The sequence below is a fragment of the Musca autumnalis genome, unplaced genomic scaffold (genome assembly GCF_047663935.1).
Source record: "Musca autumnalis isolate F117 unplaced genomic scaffold, ASM4766393v1 scaffold_3, whole genome shotgun sequence".
NCBI lineage: Eukaryota > Metazoa > Arthropoda > Insecta > Diptera > Muscidae > Musca > Musca autumnalis.
Genome location: NW_027411866.1, coordinates 41,069,954 through 41,092,253, shown reverse-complemented (window position 1 = coordinate 41,092,253; position 22,300 = coordinate 41,069,954). Strand labels below are relative to the sequence as shown.

The following is a 22,300-nucleotide window of genomic DNA, read 5'->3' as shown; positions in this document are numbered from 1 at the left end:
CACAAATCGATTTTAAAAAAATAATTTTTTGAAAAAATATATGAAATGAAAAAAAAAATTTTCAAAAAATTATTTTTTGTTGCACGAATGAATAAATATAAGCCTACTAATAACTATAATAACGTTTACATATTTCATTCAAATATTAAAAAAGTCGCGAAAAAAGTCACTTTGAAAAAATTTTAAATTTTTTGGTTTTTGTTAAAAAATAATATTTTTGAATAAAAGCGTTTACGACATTTTTACGATTCTCAGTATCGAAGAAAAATAGTGAGAAATAAATTTTATGTCATTTTAATTATCTCATGTGGCTCTAAAGTTTATTTTCAATTATATATCTGTTTTCAGTGACTTCAAAAAATTGTCCATAATTTTGATAAATTCAAATTTTAAAATCATTTTGTGCGTGAGGTTTTTTCACCGAATCACCTTATAATTAAGATTTTATGTAATCTTATGGCAAAACTCATTACGCTATGATACAGGGATATGAGGTTGTAAAAAAGTCATAACCCTAGTATACAGCTTTCCACCTGAAATTTATCGGAATAGGTCCACGTCTGCTTACAGCCCCCCAAAGAACGGTACCTCCGGATTTTCGGTATTTTGAAGGGTTTGGCCTCAATATCTTACCGAACTGGCTCATATTTGTTATTTGTCTTTCCACCTCCCGATTTTCGACATTTTAAAGGTTTTAGCCTCAATATCTCACCGAAATGACTGAATTTGTATTTATTCTTCGTTGGGGGTATATATCCACGTAATTTGTCGGTATATATCCACGTCTTTATATAGCCCCCAGAGGACTGTAGCTCTAGATTTTCAGTATTTTGAAGGCTGTGGCGTCAATATCCCACCGAAATGGTTGAAATTTGGTATATTTAGTCTTTTTTGGGGGTATAAAAATTTCCACGGATTTTCAATATTTTGAAAGTGTTAGGCAGGGATACAAAATATTATATCGGGTACAAAACATCCCTGACAAAAACCACGTTTTGCAAAAGACCCCATATAAGAGAACCACCCGATTTAAAAGTTTTTGAAAATTTTGGTAAAATAATATTTTTCATCTCCAAGGAATTATACTTAACTTAGAAAAAGAGCTCAGTAGAATTGATCATATTTACCTGAATATATTGGTGGTGGAGAGCATAAAAAGTTTGGCCCGGTCGAACTAAGCGCCGTTATTACTTGTTGATAATGAATATTCGCATTTTAATTGTTAGACTATTGAGTTATAGTGTACCCTCGTATTATACATATTTACAACCTGTTTCTTTTTCATAACATTCACAGCAAAATTCAAAAGGCGGTAAGACCAATCTCTCAAAAAAAACCTCGGCTTAAGTCTCGTTTAGGGGCACCACACGGATCGGGCTGAAGTTTTCACCATGGGTAGTCCTTGCGACCCTGATAACAACTATATATATATTTCCCGGGGGAAATCCATACTTCCCGAGATATGGGTCTTGACATTTCGGGAAAGTCCTACTTTAACACCATTATTTTATTTATGGGCACCTCTCGGATCGGGCTGAAATTTTTACCATAGATAGTCCTTGGGACCCTGATCACAACTATATATATATTTCCCGGGAGAAGTCCATTCTTCCCGAAATAAGGGTCTTGAAATTTTACTATTTTTACTTGGGCAATATGGTATCATTTTAAAGCTCGACTTTTGCTTCTGATTACAACAATATATAGCTTTTTCGGGAGGAGTCCATACTTCTCGAGATATGGGTATTGAGATTTTACTACTTTTACTTGGGCAATATGGGTATCATTATAAAGCTCGTGGTGAGTACTTTTGATTGCGTTTACGACTTTTGCTCCTGTCCATAGGAGAAAGTCTTTAATCCCGGCCGAAGGCCGTCTACTTAAAGAAAAATTATAATTTTGGAGAAACTTTTGTTCGCGTGGCCTACTTTTGCTCCTGTCCATAGGAGAAAGTCTTAAACCCCGGCCGAAGGCCGCCTACTTAAAGCATTATTATAATTATTCACCTGTCCGTAGAGCCCATTGTTTCTTTTATGGTAAGTATGACTTATAATTTTGTTATGTAGATCTAGTTAGAGAGTTGTTATTTATCATACGGTAATACGAAAAAATGTTATCACAAATTCCGTTTTTATACCCTCCACCATAGTATGGAGGGTATATTAAGTTTGTCATTCTATTTGTAACACATCGAACTAATCATTTGCGACCCTATAAAGTATATATATTCTTGATCAGGATAAAATTCTAAGACGATCTAGCCATGTCCGTCTGTTGTAATCACTCTAGCGTCCGCAAAAATTGAGATAGAGCGCTGAAAATTTGCACCCGAGGGCAGGTCAAGTTCGAAGATGGGCTATATCGGTCCACTTTTTGGTATAGCCCCCATATAACGGTACCTCCGGATTTGAGGTATTTTGACGTTCTTCGCCACATTTGCAGACCGAATGAGCTATAAATTGGCACTTAGGGTGCTCAACAAACTTATATCCCAAAGGATATGGGCATAGGTCCATGTTTTGGTATAGTCCCCATATAACGGTACCTCCCGATTTTCGTTATTTTGAGAATTTTAGCCACAATTTTTAACCGAACTATCTGCAATTTGACATTTGAGGTTCTCAGTGGTCATGAAACATCTCCACCAAACATCGTTAACATAGGTCCCTGTTTTGGTATAGCCCCCATATATCGGTACCTCCCGATTTTCGCTATTTTGAGAATTTTAGCTACAATTTTTAACCGAACTAGCTGTAATTTGCCATTTGATGTTCTCAGTGGTCATGAAATATCTCCACCACACATCGTCAACATAGGTCCATGTTTTGGTATAGCCCTCATATAACGGTACCTCCCGATTTTCGGTATTTTGAGAATTATAGCCACAATTTGTAACCGAACTATCAGCAATTTGACATTTGAGGTTCTCAGTGGTCATGAAATATCTCCACGAAACATCGTCAACATAGGTCCATGTTTTGGTATAGCCCCCATATATCGGTACCTCCCGATTTTCGGTATTTTGCGAATTTTAGCTACAATTTTTAACCGAACTAGCTGTAATTTGTCATTTGAGGTTCTCAGTGGTCATGAAATATCTCCACCAAGCATAGTCAACATAGGACCATGTTTTGGTATAGCCCCCATACAACGGTACCTCCCGATTTTCGTTATTTTGAAAATTTTAGACACAATTTGTAACCGAACTATCTGCAATTTGACATTTGAGGTTCTCACTGGTCATGAAACATCTCCACCAAATATCGTCAACATAGGTCCATGTTTTGTTATAGCCCCCATATAACGCTACCTCCCGATTTTCGGTATTTTGAGCATTTTAGTTACAATTTTTTAACGAACTAGCTGTAATTTGCCATTTGAGGTTCTCAGTGGTCATGAAACATCCCTACCAAACATCGTCAACATAGGTCCATGTTTTGGTATAGCCCCCATATAACGGTACCTCCCGATTTTCAGTATTTTGAGAATTTTAGCTGCAATTTTTAACCGAACTAGCTGTAATGATCGGTATTTTGAGAATTTTAGCTACAATTTTGTCTATTCAAAAATAATCGTCAATATAGGTCCATGTTTTGGTATATCCCCCCATATAACTGTACCTCCCGATTTTCGGGAATTTTCAGTGTTCACGAAATTTCTTCACTAAAATTCGTCAACATGGGTCCATTGTTTTGATGAAACTACCCTCAATTTGACTATTGAAGTTCCCTGCAGCTATAAAACTTTTCCGCCAAAAAATTTAAAGATAGGTTGACTCTTTGATATAGCCCCGTAGGTGGTACCTTTCACCTAGCTGAACGCATTTTTTAGATTAGATTAGATAACACTGTGCAACAAAATGGAGGTGAAAGTCTGGGGCACGGAAAATTTCTCTTGGGGAAGAAAGGCCTTGGTGAGTATATTATGAACCCCGAAGGACAGATCCGCCGTGAGTCGAATTTCCGCGTGAGTCGACCCTGTGGGCCATCAGGAATTAGCGTTATATCTTTCTTCACTGTTGCTTAAGTGCTCTACAAAAACAACAAACAAAGATATAATGCTAATTCATGGTGGCTTACAGGGTCTCTTGCAAAAACTTCATCACGCCATAACGCGGAAGTTCGACTCACGGCGCATCTGTCTTTCGGGGTTTTTAATATACACCAAGGGCTTTCATCTCCAAAAGGAATTATCTCTGCCCCAACATTTGTGTTCACAGTGTAATTTAAGCAATAGTGGGGGGCAGTAGAAGTCTATCCATTGTCGAAAAGTTGTTCCACCTAAAATTGTAAAAGGACCCTAATTTTTCCCATTTTAATTAAGATTATTTTATGGTGGAGGGTATAAAAAGTTCGGCCCGGCCGAACTTAACGACTTTTTACTTGTTATTCTTTGCTTTGTCATTTAAATACATCATATGTAATCGCTAATTCCATTTTCAATACATTGTATTTAAAACAAAAAACAACAATATTTTGCAAAACGATCAGCTGATCTTGCAAATTCCCTTTTCTGTAATTGTAATTACCGTTACTTTTACATATGTGTTCTGTGGACATAGTGTTTAAAAATAACAAACAGAAAAAAAAGTGACCGACTTGGCGAAATTATTTAAATATGAAGAAAAGGGTAAAATTTCGATGGAGGTAGTAGAGCACCTGCAGGAGTGGGGTCTTATACCCCATGCAGGGATATAAGACCCTGGAGCTGCGACCCTATGATAATAGTGATGATTGGCTATGGAGGTAAGGTATGTGAAGAAAAACAAACATAAATTATTTCTTTTTCGTTTTTACTTAGATGCGTAAAGCGTTTTCGGGCCGCAGGAACGGCTAGTGCAATTTTAAGCGTTCCTTTCGAAAAGGAACGTTTTTTGCCAATTCGCATTTATCAATCTATCAAATTGTTTTATTTTGCTTTTTGTGGATAAGGCGGAAATGTCCTCTATCGGATATAATGGAGGAAGCAGGAATTTGGCAATCATGTGCGGTGGATTGGAACAATTTTTGCCGGGAAGTCGTCGTTTACAACACCTTCCAAACGTTATTACAGATTGGCGATCCTGGGATAACGGTGGAGATAGACGAGTCAAAAATAGGAAAACGGAAATACAACCGAGGACACGCAGTTGAAGGCCAATGGGTATTTGGTGGCGTTGAAAGGGGCACAAACAAATGTTTTATTGTGCCAGTGGAGAGTCGCAGCCGTGAAATCTTAATTCCTATAATTAAGAAATATATTCGTCCGGGATCAATCATAATATCTGATTGTTGGAAAGTAAGTGCTCTCAGATCTAGCCTATTTTAAATATTAATGAAGCTTATTACAGGCATACGACTCGTTGGTTGGTTATACCCACCATCGGGTCAACCACTCGAAGCATTTTGTGGATCCGGATTCTGGTCAACACACGAATACTATTGGCGCCATCTCAAGGGATCTCTTGCTGAGTATAACCGTCGGAAAATATATTTCAACGGTTATATTCAGAAGTTTATCTTCTTGAGATGGTGCAAAGCTAATGGGAAAGACCCATTTCTTGACTTCCTTCAATTCGCTGGTCAGCTGTATGACCCAACAAAACCTACAGATGACAGCGAGTTGAAGGAACTCAGAGTGGGTCTTACAGAAAGCCCTGTAGCTCTTGAAGTAAGTTGTGCAGTGGATTCTGACGAAGATTTTGATGAAATTCCAGCTAAAAGAAGGTGATGTTAGTAATTGGTTTACATATACATATGTATACATAAATTGTTTGTTTTTATGTTTGAAATGATGCTTTGCATTATTATAAGAAAACAAATTGACATATAATAAATTAATAGATTATCATTACAAAATTAAATTACTGTTTCAAATTATTAACGGCATTAGGAAGCAATATTCATGAGCTTTGAAACGATGCCCATATTGCATAGGTTAATAATGGTGATAAGACTAACAAAGTCAAGACCCATATCTCGAGAAGTATGGACTCTGAAGCAAAAGTCGCAACAGCAAAGAAAAGTACTCACCACCAGCTTTAAAATGATACCCATATTGCCCAAGTAAAACTAGTAAAATGTCAGGACCCATATCTCGGGAAGTATGTACTTCCCCCGGAAGTACATACTTCCCGAGATATGATCAAGTTCCCAAGGACTACCTATGGTGAAAATTTCAGTCCGATCCGAGAGGTGCCCATAAATAAAGTAATGGTGTTAAAGTAGGACTTCCCCGAAATGTCAAGACCCATATCTCGGGAAGTATGGACTTCCCCCGGAAAAGATATATATAGTCGTGATCAGGGTCCCAAGGACTACCAGTGGTAAATTTCAGCCCAATCGGAGAGGTGCCCTCTTAAGCGAGACTTGTTCCAAAACCTCGTTTCTACTATAATTTTTCAGCATCATAAAACTACCTAACTTTATTATCATCCTTAAAATAAATAATACACTTTTTTAAAATATCTAAATATTTTACAAAAATCCTAATCTGTGCTCTGTTACAAAATAATCCAAATTCATTCCTAATCCACTAACAAATCGTCTTCATTTAACTCAATTTTCAAACACTGTTCTAGTCGCTCTATTTATTACTTTATAATCTTCCCTAAAAAGTACTGCAAATCATTCTCATTCTCTTTCGTGCACATAGACATACACACATTTATTCATTCATCCACTTCAGTTTTTACAATTTGTTCATTGCTCGCTCAACGTTATTTTTTTTCCAGGTTTCTTAAGAAAGGTAAATAGAAAGCTGTACAAAAGAATTATTTATTCATCCAGTGCAAGAAAAGACTTACCGGTCTGCCGCTGGCTGTTGTCCTTGTGTTGTCGTTGGTGGGTGCAACTGGTTTGTGTGATGGGACGAGTTGGGCTCCTTGGTGACTGCTACTGTTGCTTGTTGATCCTTATCCTTGCAATGATGGTCTTTTGACAATTCAACTTCATCCTTCTTCTCTTTATCCTTGTCACCGAGTTTGTCTTTATTCTCAGTCATATTGACGTTGGAGTGGGGATGCTTATGCCTTACTATGACCGGGACAAAAGAGTAATTTGTTGAAGATTTGCAGCACTTGGGCAATGTCGACGACCACGATGATTGATGTTTTGAATGCCGATAAGAAAGTAATTTTAGAATGCTTTGTAAAAAGTGTTATTTTTCTTAAACACGTTTTATTCTTTTTTGTTGTCGATAATAGTTTTATTTATGCGCCTTTTCTTCTATTATATTGTGGGAGTTATGAAAGTTAAATTTGTAGTACGTTTTGTTTTTGCTTTTGTACAAATTTTAATCTTTTTCTGAAATCCTTTTTATTTATAGCTTAGTCAAAAAACCTTCACTTTTCTTCAAGGAAGTGCTTGAAAGTTTTGGCTGTAAAGAAACAAAAGAAAAGAGCAACCATTAATTAACATTTTGTAAGTTTCCTTGACCTTTTTATAAATGACGTCAGACGATTATTAATGAAACAAATTTGGGTTGAAGATGCATGAAATATATTTTGCAAAAAGTTCCCTACTATCAATGTAAATTGTTGTGAAAAAGAAAACATTTTAATTAGATTGAAAATTTTAGTTACCTTAACAAACGTTAACTTAGGAAATATAGTGTGTCGCGGAATGGAAATACAATAAGTCACAATTATCGCTGTTCTTATAATTTAATCAACAGGTTAAATTTACAAGTTACTTGGGCACCCGGCAAACTTCATCTCGCAGTCTGTTAGGAACTGAAGTTGATGACTTTGGCTCAAACCTATAATACTATTATTGCTAATACTATTATTGCTATCATCTTCATTTCCAAATGTTTCTTTGTTTTGAAATATTTTTAAAAGATCATAGAAGCAGATGCACTTAAGGCAATTGTAATTTCGATAACACTGTGCAACATGTTCGAGGTAATTGTGTGCAAACAATTTCTAATGTGGATTTTATGAAAGTACAGACCAGTTGACGAAAACCATATTTGGGTTTTGTGTTGTTAGATCGGGTTTAGATTTTACGGCCTCGTCTAAACATGGCTAAATATTAACTTTTTACAGCAAATTGAGGCAATATCTCTGAAACCAATTCGAATTTTGTTTAAACCTCTGAAGCAAACGTGTAGATAAAAGCACGACGAACATATTTAGAGAAATAATCAACTCGAAAAACTGCAGTTTTTGTCTCAAAATGCATGATATATCTGAATATCTGTATATTTCGTACCATATCTCCAAAACTGTTACATTATTCGTTGACTTATCTGTGGAAAAATTAGCCGCTGGAATGTTATTCAAAAGTCTTAAGAATATTCCATTCTTGTAAGATGCCTCTTTTAGAGTTTCAGAATGTTCTGAAGAAATGTTGAGCACATTATTTGGAACATTTTTGCGAAAGGTTACTTGGTTCGACTCTCAATAGTTTAGCTGTTACTGAACAGATTTCCAGAAATTATGTAGACATTCATATATTTTATCAATTTTCAACGGCTAGATGCAGATTTTCCTAGTTCATCTGTTCGACACTTAAGTTCTACTACTTTAGAGCTAGAATATTGCTAAAGACCACAAAGCAAAATTCTTATTATTTTTTTAGATAAAGCCTCGAGTAATGGAAAAAGGGGTCGTTTTAGCCCGGTTTAGATGAGGATGTAAAATTCTATCCCGATCTAACAACGCAACACCCAACTAGGGTTTTAGTAGTCTTAATATGTACTTTCAGAAAATGCTCATTATAAGTTGTTTGCATTTTCAGTGTTGCACAGTGTAATTGTCAGTTTGTCGAAGAGAGAGGGTACTGAGAGGCAAAGTGTTTCTACTTACCTCGAATCTCTGTCCCATAAACTGACAATTGGGCAACTGTAAGTCGGGACTCTGTAACTCTTGTCGCCAGGAATCTTTAAAAATGAAAAACACGTTTTAGGGTTAAAGTCGAACTTCCCCTGAGTTTATTCAAATTGTCCCACAAAATATCATTTTAGAGAGATGATGTCAGAGACAAAACTATTCTTCGTTAAATTTCACTATGGGTCACCAAAGAAATGAAATGTCTATTTACATTTTATAGCATGAAAATATCAGTATCAATTTTGCTGAAAAAACATGAAAATATTTCCCAATTTTTTTGGTGAAAAATTTGTCCTTCTTTTTTCGAGTTGGTACATGGAAGTAATATGAAACTTGGTTATAGGTGAAAAGCGTCAAAGGATGAAAAATTCTACACAAAATTTCACTATGAGTTTCAAATTAACCGTATATCAATGTATACTATTTCCTTAAAAAATTAGATAACAAATTTATATATATTAGTATTAAAGTCCAAAAATTTTGCGGAAAAGGTACTTAAAGGAATGGACCGACATAGACGATGGGGGTGACATAGGGGGTTTTTACACCCTTCGGGCTGTTTTCTCAAGAAGTATGGACTTGCCCTTGAAACAACTTTTACCATCGTAATTGAGGCAGCGAATGTAAGTTGCTTCAACAGAAATCAAAGTGATTCAATAGCAGGTCTTAAAGTGAACTTATCCAAAATTTTGTGTGGGAGGTACGGGATGGAGTGGACAAATATAGTCCATATTCGAACCTGATCTATATCTTGTAGATATTATGAGAATGTGTAAAGTATGGACCAAATCGGTCACTCCCATCAAGAGTTATCGTGCGCACAATTTTTTCCGAACATTTTTGAACTTTTGTGGGGTAGGTACCTGAAGAAGTGGACTGATATGGCTTATCTACGAACTTAAACTAAGTTTGGAAACAATATTACGAAGGCCAAATTTTGGACCGAATCGGCAGATCCGTTCGAGAGTTATCTTGCGCTCCAACCACTACACACGGTGTCATAAGGTTTTTTGTAACTTTCAGGCTTTTTTCTCAGGAAGTATGGACTTGCACCTAATGAAACTTACAGCGTCATATAGAGGACAGCGAATACAACTTGCGTAAACAAAAATCAAAGCGATTCGGGACCAGGTCCTAAACTGAACTTTTCCGAAATTTTGTGTGGGAGGTCCCGAAGGAGTGGACCGATTGAGTCCATATTGGAACCTCATCTAAGTTTGGTAGAAATTACACGATGTGCAAAGTATGGACCAAATCGGTTATTGCCTACAAGAGTTATAGTGCGCATAAGTTTTGCGACAATTTTTGAACATTTGTGGGGGAGGTACCTGAAGGAGTAGACCTATATGGCCCATCTTCGAACTTAAATCGAATCTGGACAATATTTCGATACCCAAAATTTGAACCGAATCGATTGATCCGTTCGAGAGTTATCGTGCGCACCAGCTAGCCAGACAGACAGACAGACAGACAGACAGACGGACGGACATTGCTAGATCTACTCAAAATTGTCTGAAACGGATATCGTACAAACATACTTGGGGTCTAAAACCATTATTTCGATGAGGCACATTTTTGGTCGTATCAAAGTGTAAATACCCTCTTTAGCCTAAAGGCTGAGGCTATAATTAACCTATTTCGAGCAGAGGGATCCCATTGCTCCGATACTTGATAAAAGAAACCATTTTCGTCTGCTTTTCTTTCTGACTTCTCTTTTTTAAGTTATCTCCCGAATTCTACTTGCATTGCAAGTTCGGAATCAGATCAGAGGTGAACACGGAGAGTGCATTTGTATGCAAAATCGTTATTTAAATTAGAAGCGCGCGCTCTTCTTGTTTATCTCTGAATTAGACGCAATGGCTCTGGTAACACGTACAACTGCGGTATTTGTATTTTCACTGAGACTGCACAATCCAGTACTTGATACATTTCTTCTTGTTAGCAGAGCTATTCTAACAGTTGTCGTTCTTTGTGTGCTTTGGATTCTTGAAGTCTTGTCACACTAACACGTGACTGGTCTTATGCGATTACTTGGTCAAGCTGTATTTAATTCCCAGGTCATGTTACATAAAGGTAAAAACTTCTGACTCGCAGCATTGTAAATAACATAGTCACATTAACATCAGTAATTAATATGTCGCCCGATACGGAGAATTTGTCACATAATTCGACCAAAAATTTTCAGTACCGCCGATTTCTTGCTTTTTATACCCTCAGACTTTGGGCTAAATGTGCCTCACCGAAATAATAGCTTTAGACCCCAAGAATGTATTGACGAAGATCGTTTCAGGCAATTTGGAGTCGATTTAGCCCCGTCCGTCCGTCTGGTTGGTGCGCACGATAACTCTCGAACGGATCAACCGATTCGAACCAAATTTTGAACTTCGCAATATTTTGCCCAAGCTTAATTTAAGTTCGAAAATGGCCCATATCGGTCCACAAACGTTTAAAGTTTTTCTGTAAAATGGTGTGAACGAAAACTTTTGAAGGGACCAATCGATTTTGTCCAAACTTTGCAGATCGTATTACTCCTTCCAGATTTAGATCGGGTTCGAATATGGACTATATCAGTTTACTCCTTCGGGTAACCACTACACAAAATTCGGAATAAGCGATTTTAAGGAGCACCTCTCGGATGATTTTGAATTTTTTTCAGATTGTCCTTGCGACACCCTTTACGGCGGTACAATTTTTTCTGGGGCAAGTCTGTCTGCCTGTTGCGCACGATAACTCTCGAACGTATCAACTGATTCCAACAAAATTTTGAACTTCGTAATATTTTGCCCAAGTTTAAGTTCGAAAATGGCCCATATCGGCCCACAAACGTTCGAAGTTTTTCTGTAAAATTAGATGAACGAAAACTTTCGAAGGGGACAATCGATTGGTCCAAACTTTGCACATCGTACAACTCATTCCAGATATAGATCGGGTTCGAATATGGACTATATCAGTTTACTCCTTCGGGTATCTACCACACAAAATTCGGAACATGTGAAGTTTAGGAGCTCCTCTCAGATGATTTTGAATTTTTCAGCAGATTGTCTTTGCGGCCTTCTTTACATCGGTACAATTTTTTTTTCGGGGGCACGTCCAAACTTCCTGATATAATGGCCTAAAGACTCCAAGAAACCCTGACGGCATCATCTAAATGGGAAAAGTAGACTTGAGGATTAGTCTCGTATCTATTTGAAATTTTTTGCAGAAGGTTGTTTTCGCAGTTCCTTTTAAGCGGTGCAATTTTTTCCGGAGTAAGTCCATAATTCCTGAGATAATGACCCAAGAGCTCAACAAGTGTGAAGCTAGTGTGAAGGATAACTCAACATTTTTTTTCAAACTTGGTTTAAAATCGCTGTTTAAATTTGTTTGCTTCTTTTGTGTTTTTGGTAAGAGTTTGAAGGTATATCTTATTATTACTTATTTCTGACTGATTATTTCTTACTTCTTTCTTTCCAATTTTGAATATCATACTTTTTCGATATACGTACATATGTATGTATTTGACCATTTGCAGCTGCCTTCCAGCTCTGCGGGAACTAAACTGATTGAATTCATACCCCTTTTCGGTGGGGGACCTCATTTTTTAGTATCATGACAGGACTTTGTTGTTGTTGTAACAGTGTTTTATTATTATGTTTGTATGTTCGTTCTCCTGTTCAATCTGGCTCTGGGTCTATCTCCAGTTCCAGGAAGTTGGCTACTTCGATAAGATGTAACCACAGATCCACTGGAGTCAGATGAGTAGCATTGGCGGTGCAGTTGAATAGGTGCTTAGTATCGTGCGGGCCCATGCCGCATACTGGGCAGATCTCTTGCACGGCGCGATCGATTCCCGCCCAATAGGAATTTAGGCAACTGCAATATCCTGAGCGTTTGTCGTGGCAGCTGAAGCTCTTCAGCTGCGATAGATGGGGGATGTGCTCCGATGACTGCATTCACACAATAATTGCTTATGGTCTTAGCAACTGTGTCCGTGTGAGTGCTGTTCAAACCTGCCTGATATACCTGTTGATCTAGAGGTTTTCTCCTATATTGTTGGACCGTCGTCTCTAAAGCATGAATATCCTTCTTGATGTGCCTGCGTGTATCGGTGGCCAGCAGATGGTGATTGGGATGGCCCTCACGGTAACACCCGAGCAAGCATCTCATTATGTCGTCGTACTGGAAGAATCTTTGCCTCCTCATGTAGATGCTCCACTGTAGATTTGAGGAGGCACCCAGTTGCTGTCCTCAGGGCGGCGTTCTGACAAATTTGAATCTTATCCCACTGCGTGTCACATAAATTAGGGGACCAAACTGGCGCCGCATAGCTTACCACAGACCGACCTATCGCTTTATACGTGGTCAACAAGGTTTCTTTATCTGCACCCCAAGTGCTGCCGGCTAGGGACTTGAGGAAAATGTTCCTACATTTCAGTTTATCGCAGATAGCTGTGGCATGCGCGAACGACGTGAAGGTGGTGTCGAATGTGACCCCTAGAATTTTGGGGCAGTTTGTGGTCGGAATTCTATTACCATCGACCCTGATATTCAACTCTCTTCTATACTGTGCCGTCCATGTGGGGAACAGAGTGGCCGTCGATTTAGTGGCGGATATCTGCATATTCCTCGCGTGGAAAAAGGTGGTAAGATCGGTTAAATAGGAGTTCTGTCTCTTACAGATGTCATCAGGGTAGGTACCTGACGCCAGGATCGTACAATCATCCGCATACGTTACGATCTCATTGCCGTCTGGGGGGGCGAAATACAGGAAAGGTAGAGGTTAAACAGTTCCGGAGATATCACCCTCCTTGGGGAACTCCCTGTTTCACTCTACGGGGCTTGGATTTCTTGTTCCTGAATTCCACATACGACTGGCGACCACACATATAGTTGATTATCCAACGTTTCAGACTTGGCCGGAGGGTTGTCTGCTCGATGAGTGCTTGACAGTATCAAAGGTTTTCATAAGTCAAGCGCCACCATCACTGTTCTATCACACGGCCGTTCCTGGTTGAGTCCTCGACAAATATGTGTGGAGGTGGCGTGCAGCGCTGTTGTCGTGCTGTGCAGCTTACGGAATCCATGCTGATGATCGGCAACTTGATAGCTATTTCTAATACTGGGGAGGACTAAAGCCTCAAGAGTCGAAATCGGCCTGTACGATTCACCTTTGCTGGCATCCTTGCCTGGCTTCAGTAGCGGGACCACCCTGCCCATTTTCCAGACTTCGGGAACAGTAAGGGTGGCTAGCGATAGGTTGAGAACTTTAGTGAGATACTCCACTGCCGGCTCATCCAGCTATTTCAACATTACCATGGAAATTCTGTCAGGGCCCAGCGCTTTGGATGATTTAGTGATGGTATTCGCAACATCATCCATTGTAAACTGTGGTGGTTCATCCTCGGCAGGAAGAGATCTAATGCGACGTAACACTCTTCTCTTCGCCCTGTCACTCTCGCGGTGGTCGACAAACAGTCGATTGAAGTAACTTGCACACCTCTTCCGGTCAGTCCTAGACAGTATCAATGTATATTTGGTACAGCTCAAATTGTATACGACATACATCGGAAGTTGGTATTTCGAAGCTGTTTTTACTTACGGTTAAAAAGTATGCAGTTTAAAAGTATATGCCACAACATAACTTTCAATGAAATTAAATCCGAGCTCTTAATTTTTTAAATAACCCACCAATTTTGAGGATTTTGTACTTTTTTCCTCAAAACTGTGAAAACCATTTATTTTTCGCTGTTAATTTTTTAAAAATACGCTTGAAAATAAATGGCCATTAGACCATTCCGAATTGGTGCGAATTGTCAAAATCAGATCAGCGGTTCTTGAGTTATAAGCGTAGTAACTAACACTTTTTGCTTTTATATATATATAAGATTTAAAAACCTAAATAAATATAAATTTCCAAGTCAAAATACGACGGAACCTGATATCCATACATACATAATCTATGAGAAGTGGTAACGGAGACCTCTAACACAATGCTAAGAAACTAAGTCATACATTACCTAATAACTTCCTGCTTTTCTACTACGGTTTACTGGAGCTTTTGGTAATTATCTCTATCTCACTGGCACAAAATGGAGGTGAAAATCTGGGGCAGAGGTAATTCCTTTTGGGGATGAAAGCCCTTGGTGAGTATATTAAGAATCCCGTAGGACAGATACGCCGTGAGTCAAACATCCGAGTTATGGCGTGATGAAGTCTCTGCTGAAGACCCTCTGAGGCATCTGAAAATAGCGATATATCTTTGTTAGCCGTTGTTTTAGCTTATTTATGAGATGACATGTCAAATCGAGTCAAATCGAATGAGGATTATTTTCGTAGAGCATTTCGACCTTCTAACTCGTTTCATTCAATGTCCTTTCGTCCCTTATTTTAAGAAATGCTATAAAAGTACCACAAGATGACGTTTTTTAGCTGTAAAGATCCAAAAGGCGACAAAAATCTTAAGAAAGCAAAGATGAAAATTTCTCCAGAAATATTCGATTCAAACTTTCAAAAGAGCAACTACCGAAATTTTTAGAAAAGGTCTCCCTGGTGTAATTAAAAGTGGGACTTCTTATTGTTCAAGAGGTTAAACATTAACTCTTTCATGAAAACCTAAAAAAAATCCCTAAAAATCTGAACTTTTACCTCCATTTATTTAAAAATCCCTCCGGCGATTCTTTCGTTTCTTAATTTTTCTCATCTATGAACATTGTAGTTTCAGAATCCTCAAAAATTTCCCAGGTGTAACCAACGTTCATTTAAAGGTAGTTAAGGCGCACCGTGTTTGGTATAGCATTTGCTAACCTTATTTAAGAGTTTGGTGTATCCGGGGTCACAAAATAATTATTCCTTTTTAGTTCAGAAAATTTTATGGTGGAGGCCGAACATAACGATTTTATACTTGTTTTAATTTTTGTGGGGAAGGTACATATGTAAGTACACAAATAAGTGGTCCGATATAGTCCATCATCGATTTTGATATAAGTTTGGAAGAATAATAAAAATGTACAAAGTTTGGACTAAATCGTTCACTCGCTTCGAGAGTTATCGTGCGCACCTGCCATCCATCCGCTAGATAGACAGACGGACAGTTTTGCTTCTGGTTCAGCTTCAGGCGCGATATTGATAGGATATCATTTTCTTAATTTAGCGTATATCAACATTATATTTAATAAATTTCCTCTCATATGAATAAAATTTCAATTTCAAATGATAATACTATCATTATCTTCGCCATTATTTCCTTGAAAACATTTTACCTGAATTATTTTTCCATTAAATAAAGACTTGCAATGACATTGTCATTGCCTCTGCAGCATTAAACATAACCTCAAATTACCAACAGCTTTAAATAGATGTTGCTATTGGTGTTGTTGTTGTTGTCGTTAATCTGGCCGTCTAAAATTTCCACAAACAACGGATAAATTACAAGGCACATACTTATTGAATCCGCAAGACATAACACCGCACACCATCGTGTATCACATAACATTATGTCGTTTATGGATGCCCATCTCCTCCTTCCCGCTCGAACTATTAACGCAATTAATAAATGTTTGCCAGAGGAAAACAAGGCCATAGTAGGGGAACTGTGTAAGCACACAGGAGCCAATGTCTCTATTCTGGTCTCGTGTTACCAACGACAGGTTACTGTGAAAGATGTCAAGAGATGATATTGGACACTGAATGTTTGAGTACTTTTTGTAAATACAGAGTCTTTTTTCTTGTCCACCACAGAATTTAGGGGAAAGGTGGTTAACAACAAGTAGTAAGGTATTCATTTTTCAACAACGAATGTAGGTTACCGTAGTTGTTAGGTGATTACATGGTTTAATAAGAAAGGTTAGCCAAAGCTTTATGTCAATTTAAATTTTTTCATTCGAGTATGCCTAAAACTTCACAACAATATAAACAAACTGCGTATGTGTGTGTGGTGTTTGAATAATATGCCAAACAATTTTAAAAGCAATCGAATTCAATGATTTTTAAAATTGTTTTTAGACCATTTGTATGGAAGAAATTGGAGAGATTTGCATTGAAACAATCAGTTTATCATATTCACAACTCGATTATGTGGAGAAAACTTAACTCTTCATTCATTTTTCGCGTTTTTTATAAAATGCTCAAAAAATGCATTGTAAACAAACCCACTTGTTGCTTGTATTTTGAAGTTTTAGGAATTCAAGAAAAACAAGGGTTCTATAGATTTTTTTCATTTAAATCTACCTCTTTACTTATACCATGGGTGATTACAAATATTTAAATATTTATAAGGTATAAAATGAGTGAAAGGTTAAATTTTCCATCACAAAATTTTAATTTTGAATAATAGTCATAGAGGGAGCTTCAGGTGGATTTAGTATGAAAAATAAATTGTCTTATATGTAACAGGAAAGCAATCTTTAAGTTCGGCCGGCCGAAGTTCCTTTCCCCTCCACAATTGTAGGTGTAAAAGTTTTTCGACCGCGGATATTCCAAATGAAGAAGATTTGTATCACCTGGGAATATCATTTAAATTACAGACAGTTCGCCCAAAACATGTCGCTAAATTGCTCAAAACTTTTAAAATAGGGAGGTGTCGTTATATGCGGGCTATAGCAAAACATGACCTTATTCTGACAATTTATGGCGGAGAAGTTAGTTCAGTAAAAAATGTAGTTTAGATCGTTAAAATACCTAAAATCGGAAGGTATTATTACATGGGGGAACTTCAGATACGTAGAGGTAAAACAATTGGGGAACTTCTGTAGACGTATTATTTCTGAATTCCATAAACGTCTGGCACCCACACATATGGCTGATTATCCAATGTTTTAAAGACGTCTGAGAGGAAGTCTTCTCTATGCTCTCGAATAGCTTGGGATGACAGACGCTTTGACTTCAATTTTCGGTAACACAACCTGTTCTGATTCAGTCCTCAGAATGATGTTGGGCCACTGGGAAACTTCTTCTTAACATTGCGAGAAGTATTCTCCAGAATCTTCGCAAATGGCGACAACTTGTACGATGCGCTTCTGCTAGTATCATTGCCAGGCTTCAGTAGCGGGAACAAACTGCCAGCTTTCGTACATTTTGCAACTTTCAGCTACGGGCTCATCCAGTTGCTTAAGCATAACCACTGAGATTCAGGTCCCACCGCTTTGGATGATTTCGCGTTTCGGATAACATATGCATCTGTGGTGGTATCTCGGGGTGATACATAAATTGGCGGGTAAAATGCACTTCTTTGGATATGTTATGGCCACGCCATTGGAAGTAACAGCCGTTCTTTCATCCTTCTTTCCCAATTTGTTGCCCACAATTTACTTAATCCTGTGCTGTTGCATTGCTTTAGGTGGTCCAGCCACTTTTTCCGCTTATGGTCGCCAGTTGACTTCAAGAGTAATTTCCCTTTCTCTTAGATCTTCAGGGTTTGTAGGACGAAGCTTATCATGCTCTTTTGCCAGTCTTTTCATCCTTCGTATTCGATCAGCGAAAATGTAGCGAGCGGCTGTATCTGCGATGATGTCCGAGTAAATTTTCTCACCTACCCGAGAATCTGAGGGCAGTCCCACTTCTTACTGATCCCCCATAGATACGGTTGTACTTAACTTACACATACATTATGTTCGTTGTTTCGTTTGGTATGCATTGAAATAATCATAAAGTATATATAAATAATCACGGTGCTCTTGAAGCAACTTTAAATGGAAGGTGCTTACACCTGGGTAGTTTTTGCGGATTCTGAAACTACAATGTCTACAGATAAGAAAAATCAAAAAAAAAAATCGCCGGAGCGCTTTTTAAATAAATTGCGATTCATGTTGACATTTTTAGGTTTTTTTTAGGTTTTCACGATTTTGCTTGGAAACCGCAAGACCTATCGAAATGAGACTGAAAAAAATGTTTTAGCTATGAAAATTCTCTACAAGATTGGCCCTTATGATAGTTTCGTAGGTTCTACCGTTATTGAGATATAGAAGTTCAAATTGGGACAATGCATTGACTGTATCGCCACCGTATAAAACAATGGATGATCGCTTTTTATACCCTCCACCATAGTATGGAGGGTATATTAAGTTTGTTTTTCCGTTTGTAACGCATTGAAATACTCATTTGCGACCCTATAAAGTATATATATTCTTGATCAGGGTAAAATTCTGAGTCAATCTGAGCACTTCCTTCCGTCCGTCTGTGGTAATCACTCTAGCATCCACAAAAATGGAGATAGGACGCTGAAATTTTGGGCAAATGCGTCTTTTGTTTGCAGTCAGGTTAAGTTCGATGATGGGCTATATTGGTCCACGTTTTGGTATAACCCCCATATAACGTTACCGCCCGATTTCAGGTATTTTGACGTTTTAAGTCACATTTCTAGACCCAATTAGCTATAATTTGATATTTAGGTTTCTTAGTGACCAAAAAACTTATATTCGAAAAAATTATGAACATAGGTACATGTTTTGGTATAGCCCCATATAACGGTACCTCCCGATTTTCGGTATTTTGAGATTTTTACCCACAAGTTTTAACCGAATTAGCTGTAATTTGAACATTTGATACTTGAAGTTCTTAGTGGTCACCACACCACTCCACCAAAAATTGTCAAGAAAGGTCGATGTATTGATGAAGCCCACATATAACGGTACATCGCGATTTTCAGTAATAATAAACCGAACTAGCAGTGATTTGACATTTGAAGTTCTTAGTGGTCACAACACCTCTCCATCAAAAATTGTCAACATAAATCCATGTTCGGATATAGCTCCCAAATAACGGTACCTCCCAATTTTCAGTAATTTGGTAATTTTAGCTACAATTTTTAACCGAACTAACTGTAATTAGACATTTGAAGGTTGTAGTGGTCACCACACATCTGCATCAACAATTTCAACATAGCCCCAATATAACGATACTTCCCGATTTTTGGTACTTTGAGGATTTTATTTAAAATGTTTAACCGAACGTAGGTCCATGTTTTGGTATAGTCCCAAAACAAACCTCCCGATTTTCTGTACCTTAGCTTTATTTTTTGGTCGAACTTTCTGTAATTTGAAATTTAAAAGCCAACAAAAATTCTGCAACAAAAATTGTTCATTTAAGTTCATATTTTCGTATAACCCCCATACCTCCGAACTAGCTGTTAATGACATTTGAAGTTCCCACGTTATGTACCGATTTTCGGTATTTTGAGGATTCTAACTACATATTTTAACTGAATTAGGAGTTATTTGACATTAAAGGCTCCTATCAAAAACTGTCAACATAGGTCCATGTCTTATTATAACCCCTATATAACGGTACCACCCAATTTCTAGCCCACCAAAAATTGTCAACATACATAATTAGATATAGGCACCATAAAAAGGGTCTCCCGAATGAAGCATTTTATGTACATTATATTTTATGTACAATATATGATAGTTCAGAATATTTTATGGTGGAGGGTATGAAAAGTTCGGCCCGGCCGAACTTAAACCTTTTTTACTTGTTTCTTCTTCTAGCCTTCTCATTAGTCTTTATGACACAAATAATTAATACAGGAAGACTTTCCGAAGACGTAACTCATGATGTACTTCGAATTTTAACAAAACAAAGTAATTCACAGTGGTAAATTTTCAGAAAAACCTGGCCAAAAATTGGTTAAATAAATGCATATATTTACACTAAATAGTGTGTGGTTATGAAAAAATATATACGTTTTTTGTTTACTAAGTGGACATAAAACCAGGTCAAAGTGACCCTATTTGGAAGTTTTTTTTTTTGTCTCAATTTTTAAGTTGTTTATAAAACTATGAAAATATCTCAAATAAACAGCGGATTTTAAATATTTTCTTGTAATTGTAATGAAAGGTATGTGAAACGTATTTACAATGTTCAGTATCGCCAATGAAGTGCGTGTTTTTTAAAAATGGATGTCCGTACTTGTTGATTTTTTCAAGGTAAATTTTCATAATAAATTAAAAAAAAGTTATTAGTAAGATGGAGTTGGGCTGTGTATCTTATCATTTCATAAAAAGGGAAGATTTTTTTACCAATTTTCATCGAAACATCCTGAACATATTTGCACTTTTCGTTTTCACGTTGCATTTTGTTTTGTAGATATGTTCTTTGATCCAGAATGTCAGAATATAGTATAGTGTCACTTTCTGTCGTTTGGGTATAATTTAGAGTTTTGATGTATTCTAGGACCTATAGTAAACTTTTATGGCGAACAAATTTCTAGAATATTTTGATCTGATCCCATCACATTTTGTAGGAGATTTTAAATATTTATGGAAAAACGGACCAAAAAGACCCCTTTATGACTCGCACGAGTGTTAATTTTTTTTAAGAAAAATATTCCTCATATTCTTGTCAGCAAAGTTGCCAAATACATTATACACCTAACGTGTAAGGATTCCAAGTGATCTCTACTCAAATAGTTTCAAAACTGTAGAAATGGTAGAAGTTTGCAACCCCATATCAGTTTCTTCGTTTTTTTTTTGGCAATATTGATACCGATATTTCCTTGGTATGTAATGCAAATATAAATAATTTCTATGGTAACTTATAGTGAAACTTAGCGGAGAACATTTTTGTCTTTGACGCCGTTCTTCTAAAAGGATGCTTTGTATGACAATTCTGCCAAAACTCACATGAAGTACGCCCTTAACCCTAAAATGTGTTTATAAGTTTGCATATTTTTGCAGTTTAGGTAAGATATAGAGTTTTGGTGTATACTAGGACCCATAGTAAAAGTTGATGGCGAACAAATTTGTAGAATATTTTGATCTGATACGATCACATTTTAGAAGGGGCCAAAAAGTCCCCTTTAGTGACCGTCTGAGGGTTAACAATTATGAAAAATGGAACCAGCGACCCGAAAAACATAAAAACCCAAGGTTAGGTCTAAATCCATTAATTTTTAGAGTTTTGGCCAGGTTTTTCGTAAAATTGGCCACTGTGTAATGGTTTAACCAGTCGATGTAGTTTGGCACATTTATTTATGGACCTAATTGCGTCATAAATTCCAAATTTCATCAAAATTGGACAGATATAGCGTGTTTGGTGCATCAAATACCTCAAATCGGGCGAAAATATATATGGGAGCTATATCCAAATCTGAGCCGAGTTTCACCAAAAGCAATAGCTTTCTTCCGACGGCTAAAAAAAATAATTTTCAGCCAAATCGGACAACAAATGCGACCTGTACGTTGCGAACGGACGGACGACTCAGAAAGTGATTCTATGCATATCCCTAGAAAGAACTATGGGTCTATCTCTTTTCCTTATGCATGTTACATACAAATGCACTATCACTATCTCAACTCACAAAGTTTAGTGAACAAAGTTGATGAGTTCAAATATATATATATAGCTCCAGTATTGATATAATTTGCTTGTCAGAAACATGGCTTCATTGTGCTGCACCAACCGGCATGATCAATCTAGACGGATACACAGTCTTCAGATCTGATAGAAAACGTCGTGGAGGTGGTGTTGCCATCTATGCGAGGAATATTTTAAAAGCGAAATTTGTACTGAAAT

General features: G+C 37.3%; 1 protein-coding gene across 2 annotated transcripts in view; it reads right to left on the bottom strand.

Moving 5' to 3' along the window:
• The window catches only part of LOC141397008 (uncharacterized), a 224,807-nt gene that overhangs the window by 168,227 nt on the left and 34,280 nt on the right, over positions 1 to 22,300 (bottom strand). The window contains exons 2-3 of one of the 2 annotated variants that reach the window (XM_073972778.1): positions 14,809 to 15,030; positions 6,785 to 7,356 (exon numbers count right to left, since the gene is read on the bottom strand). In XM_073972778.1, the coding sequence (XP_073828879.1) occupies positions 6,785 to 6,981 (197 nt within the window). In that variant the 5' untranslated portion in view covers positions 6,982 to 7,356; positions 14,809 to 15,030. The remainder of the gene's footprint in view (positions 1 to 6,784; positions 7,357 to 14,808; positions 15,031 to 22,300) is intronic. The other variant, XM_073972777.1, reaches the window with a different exon arrangement.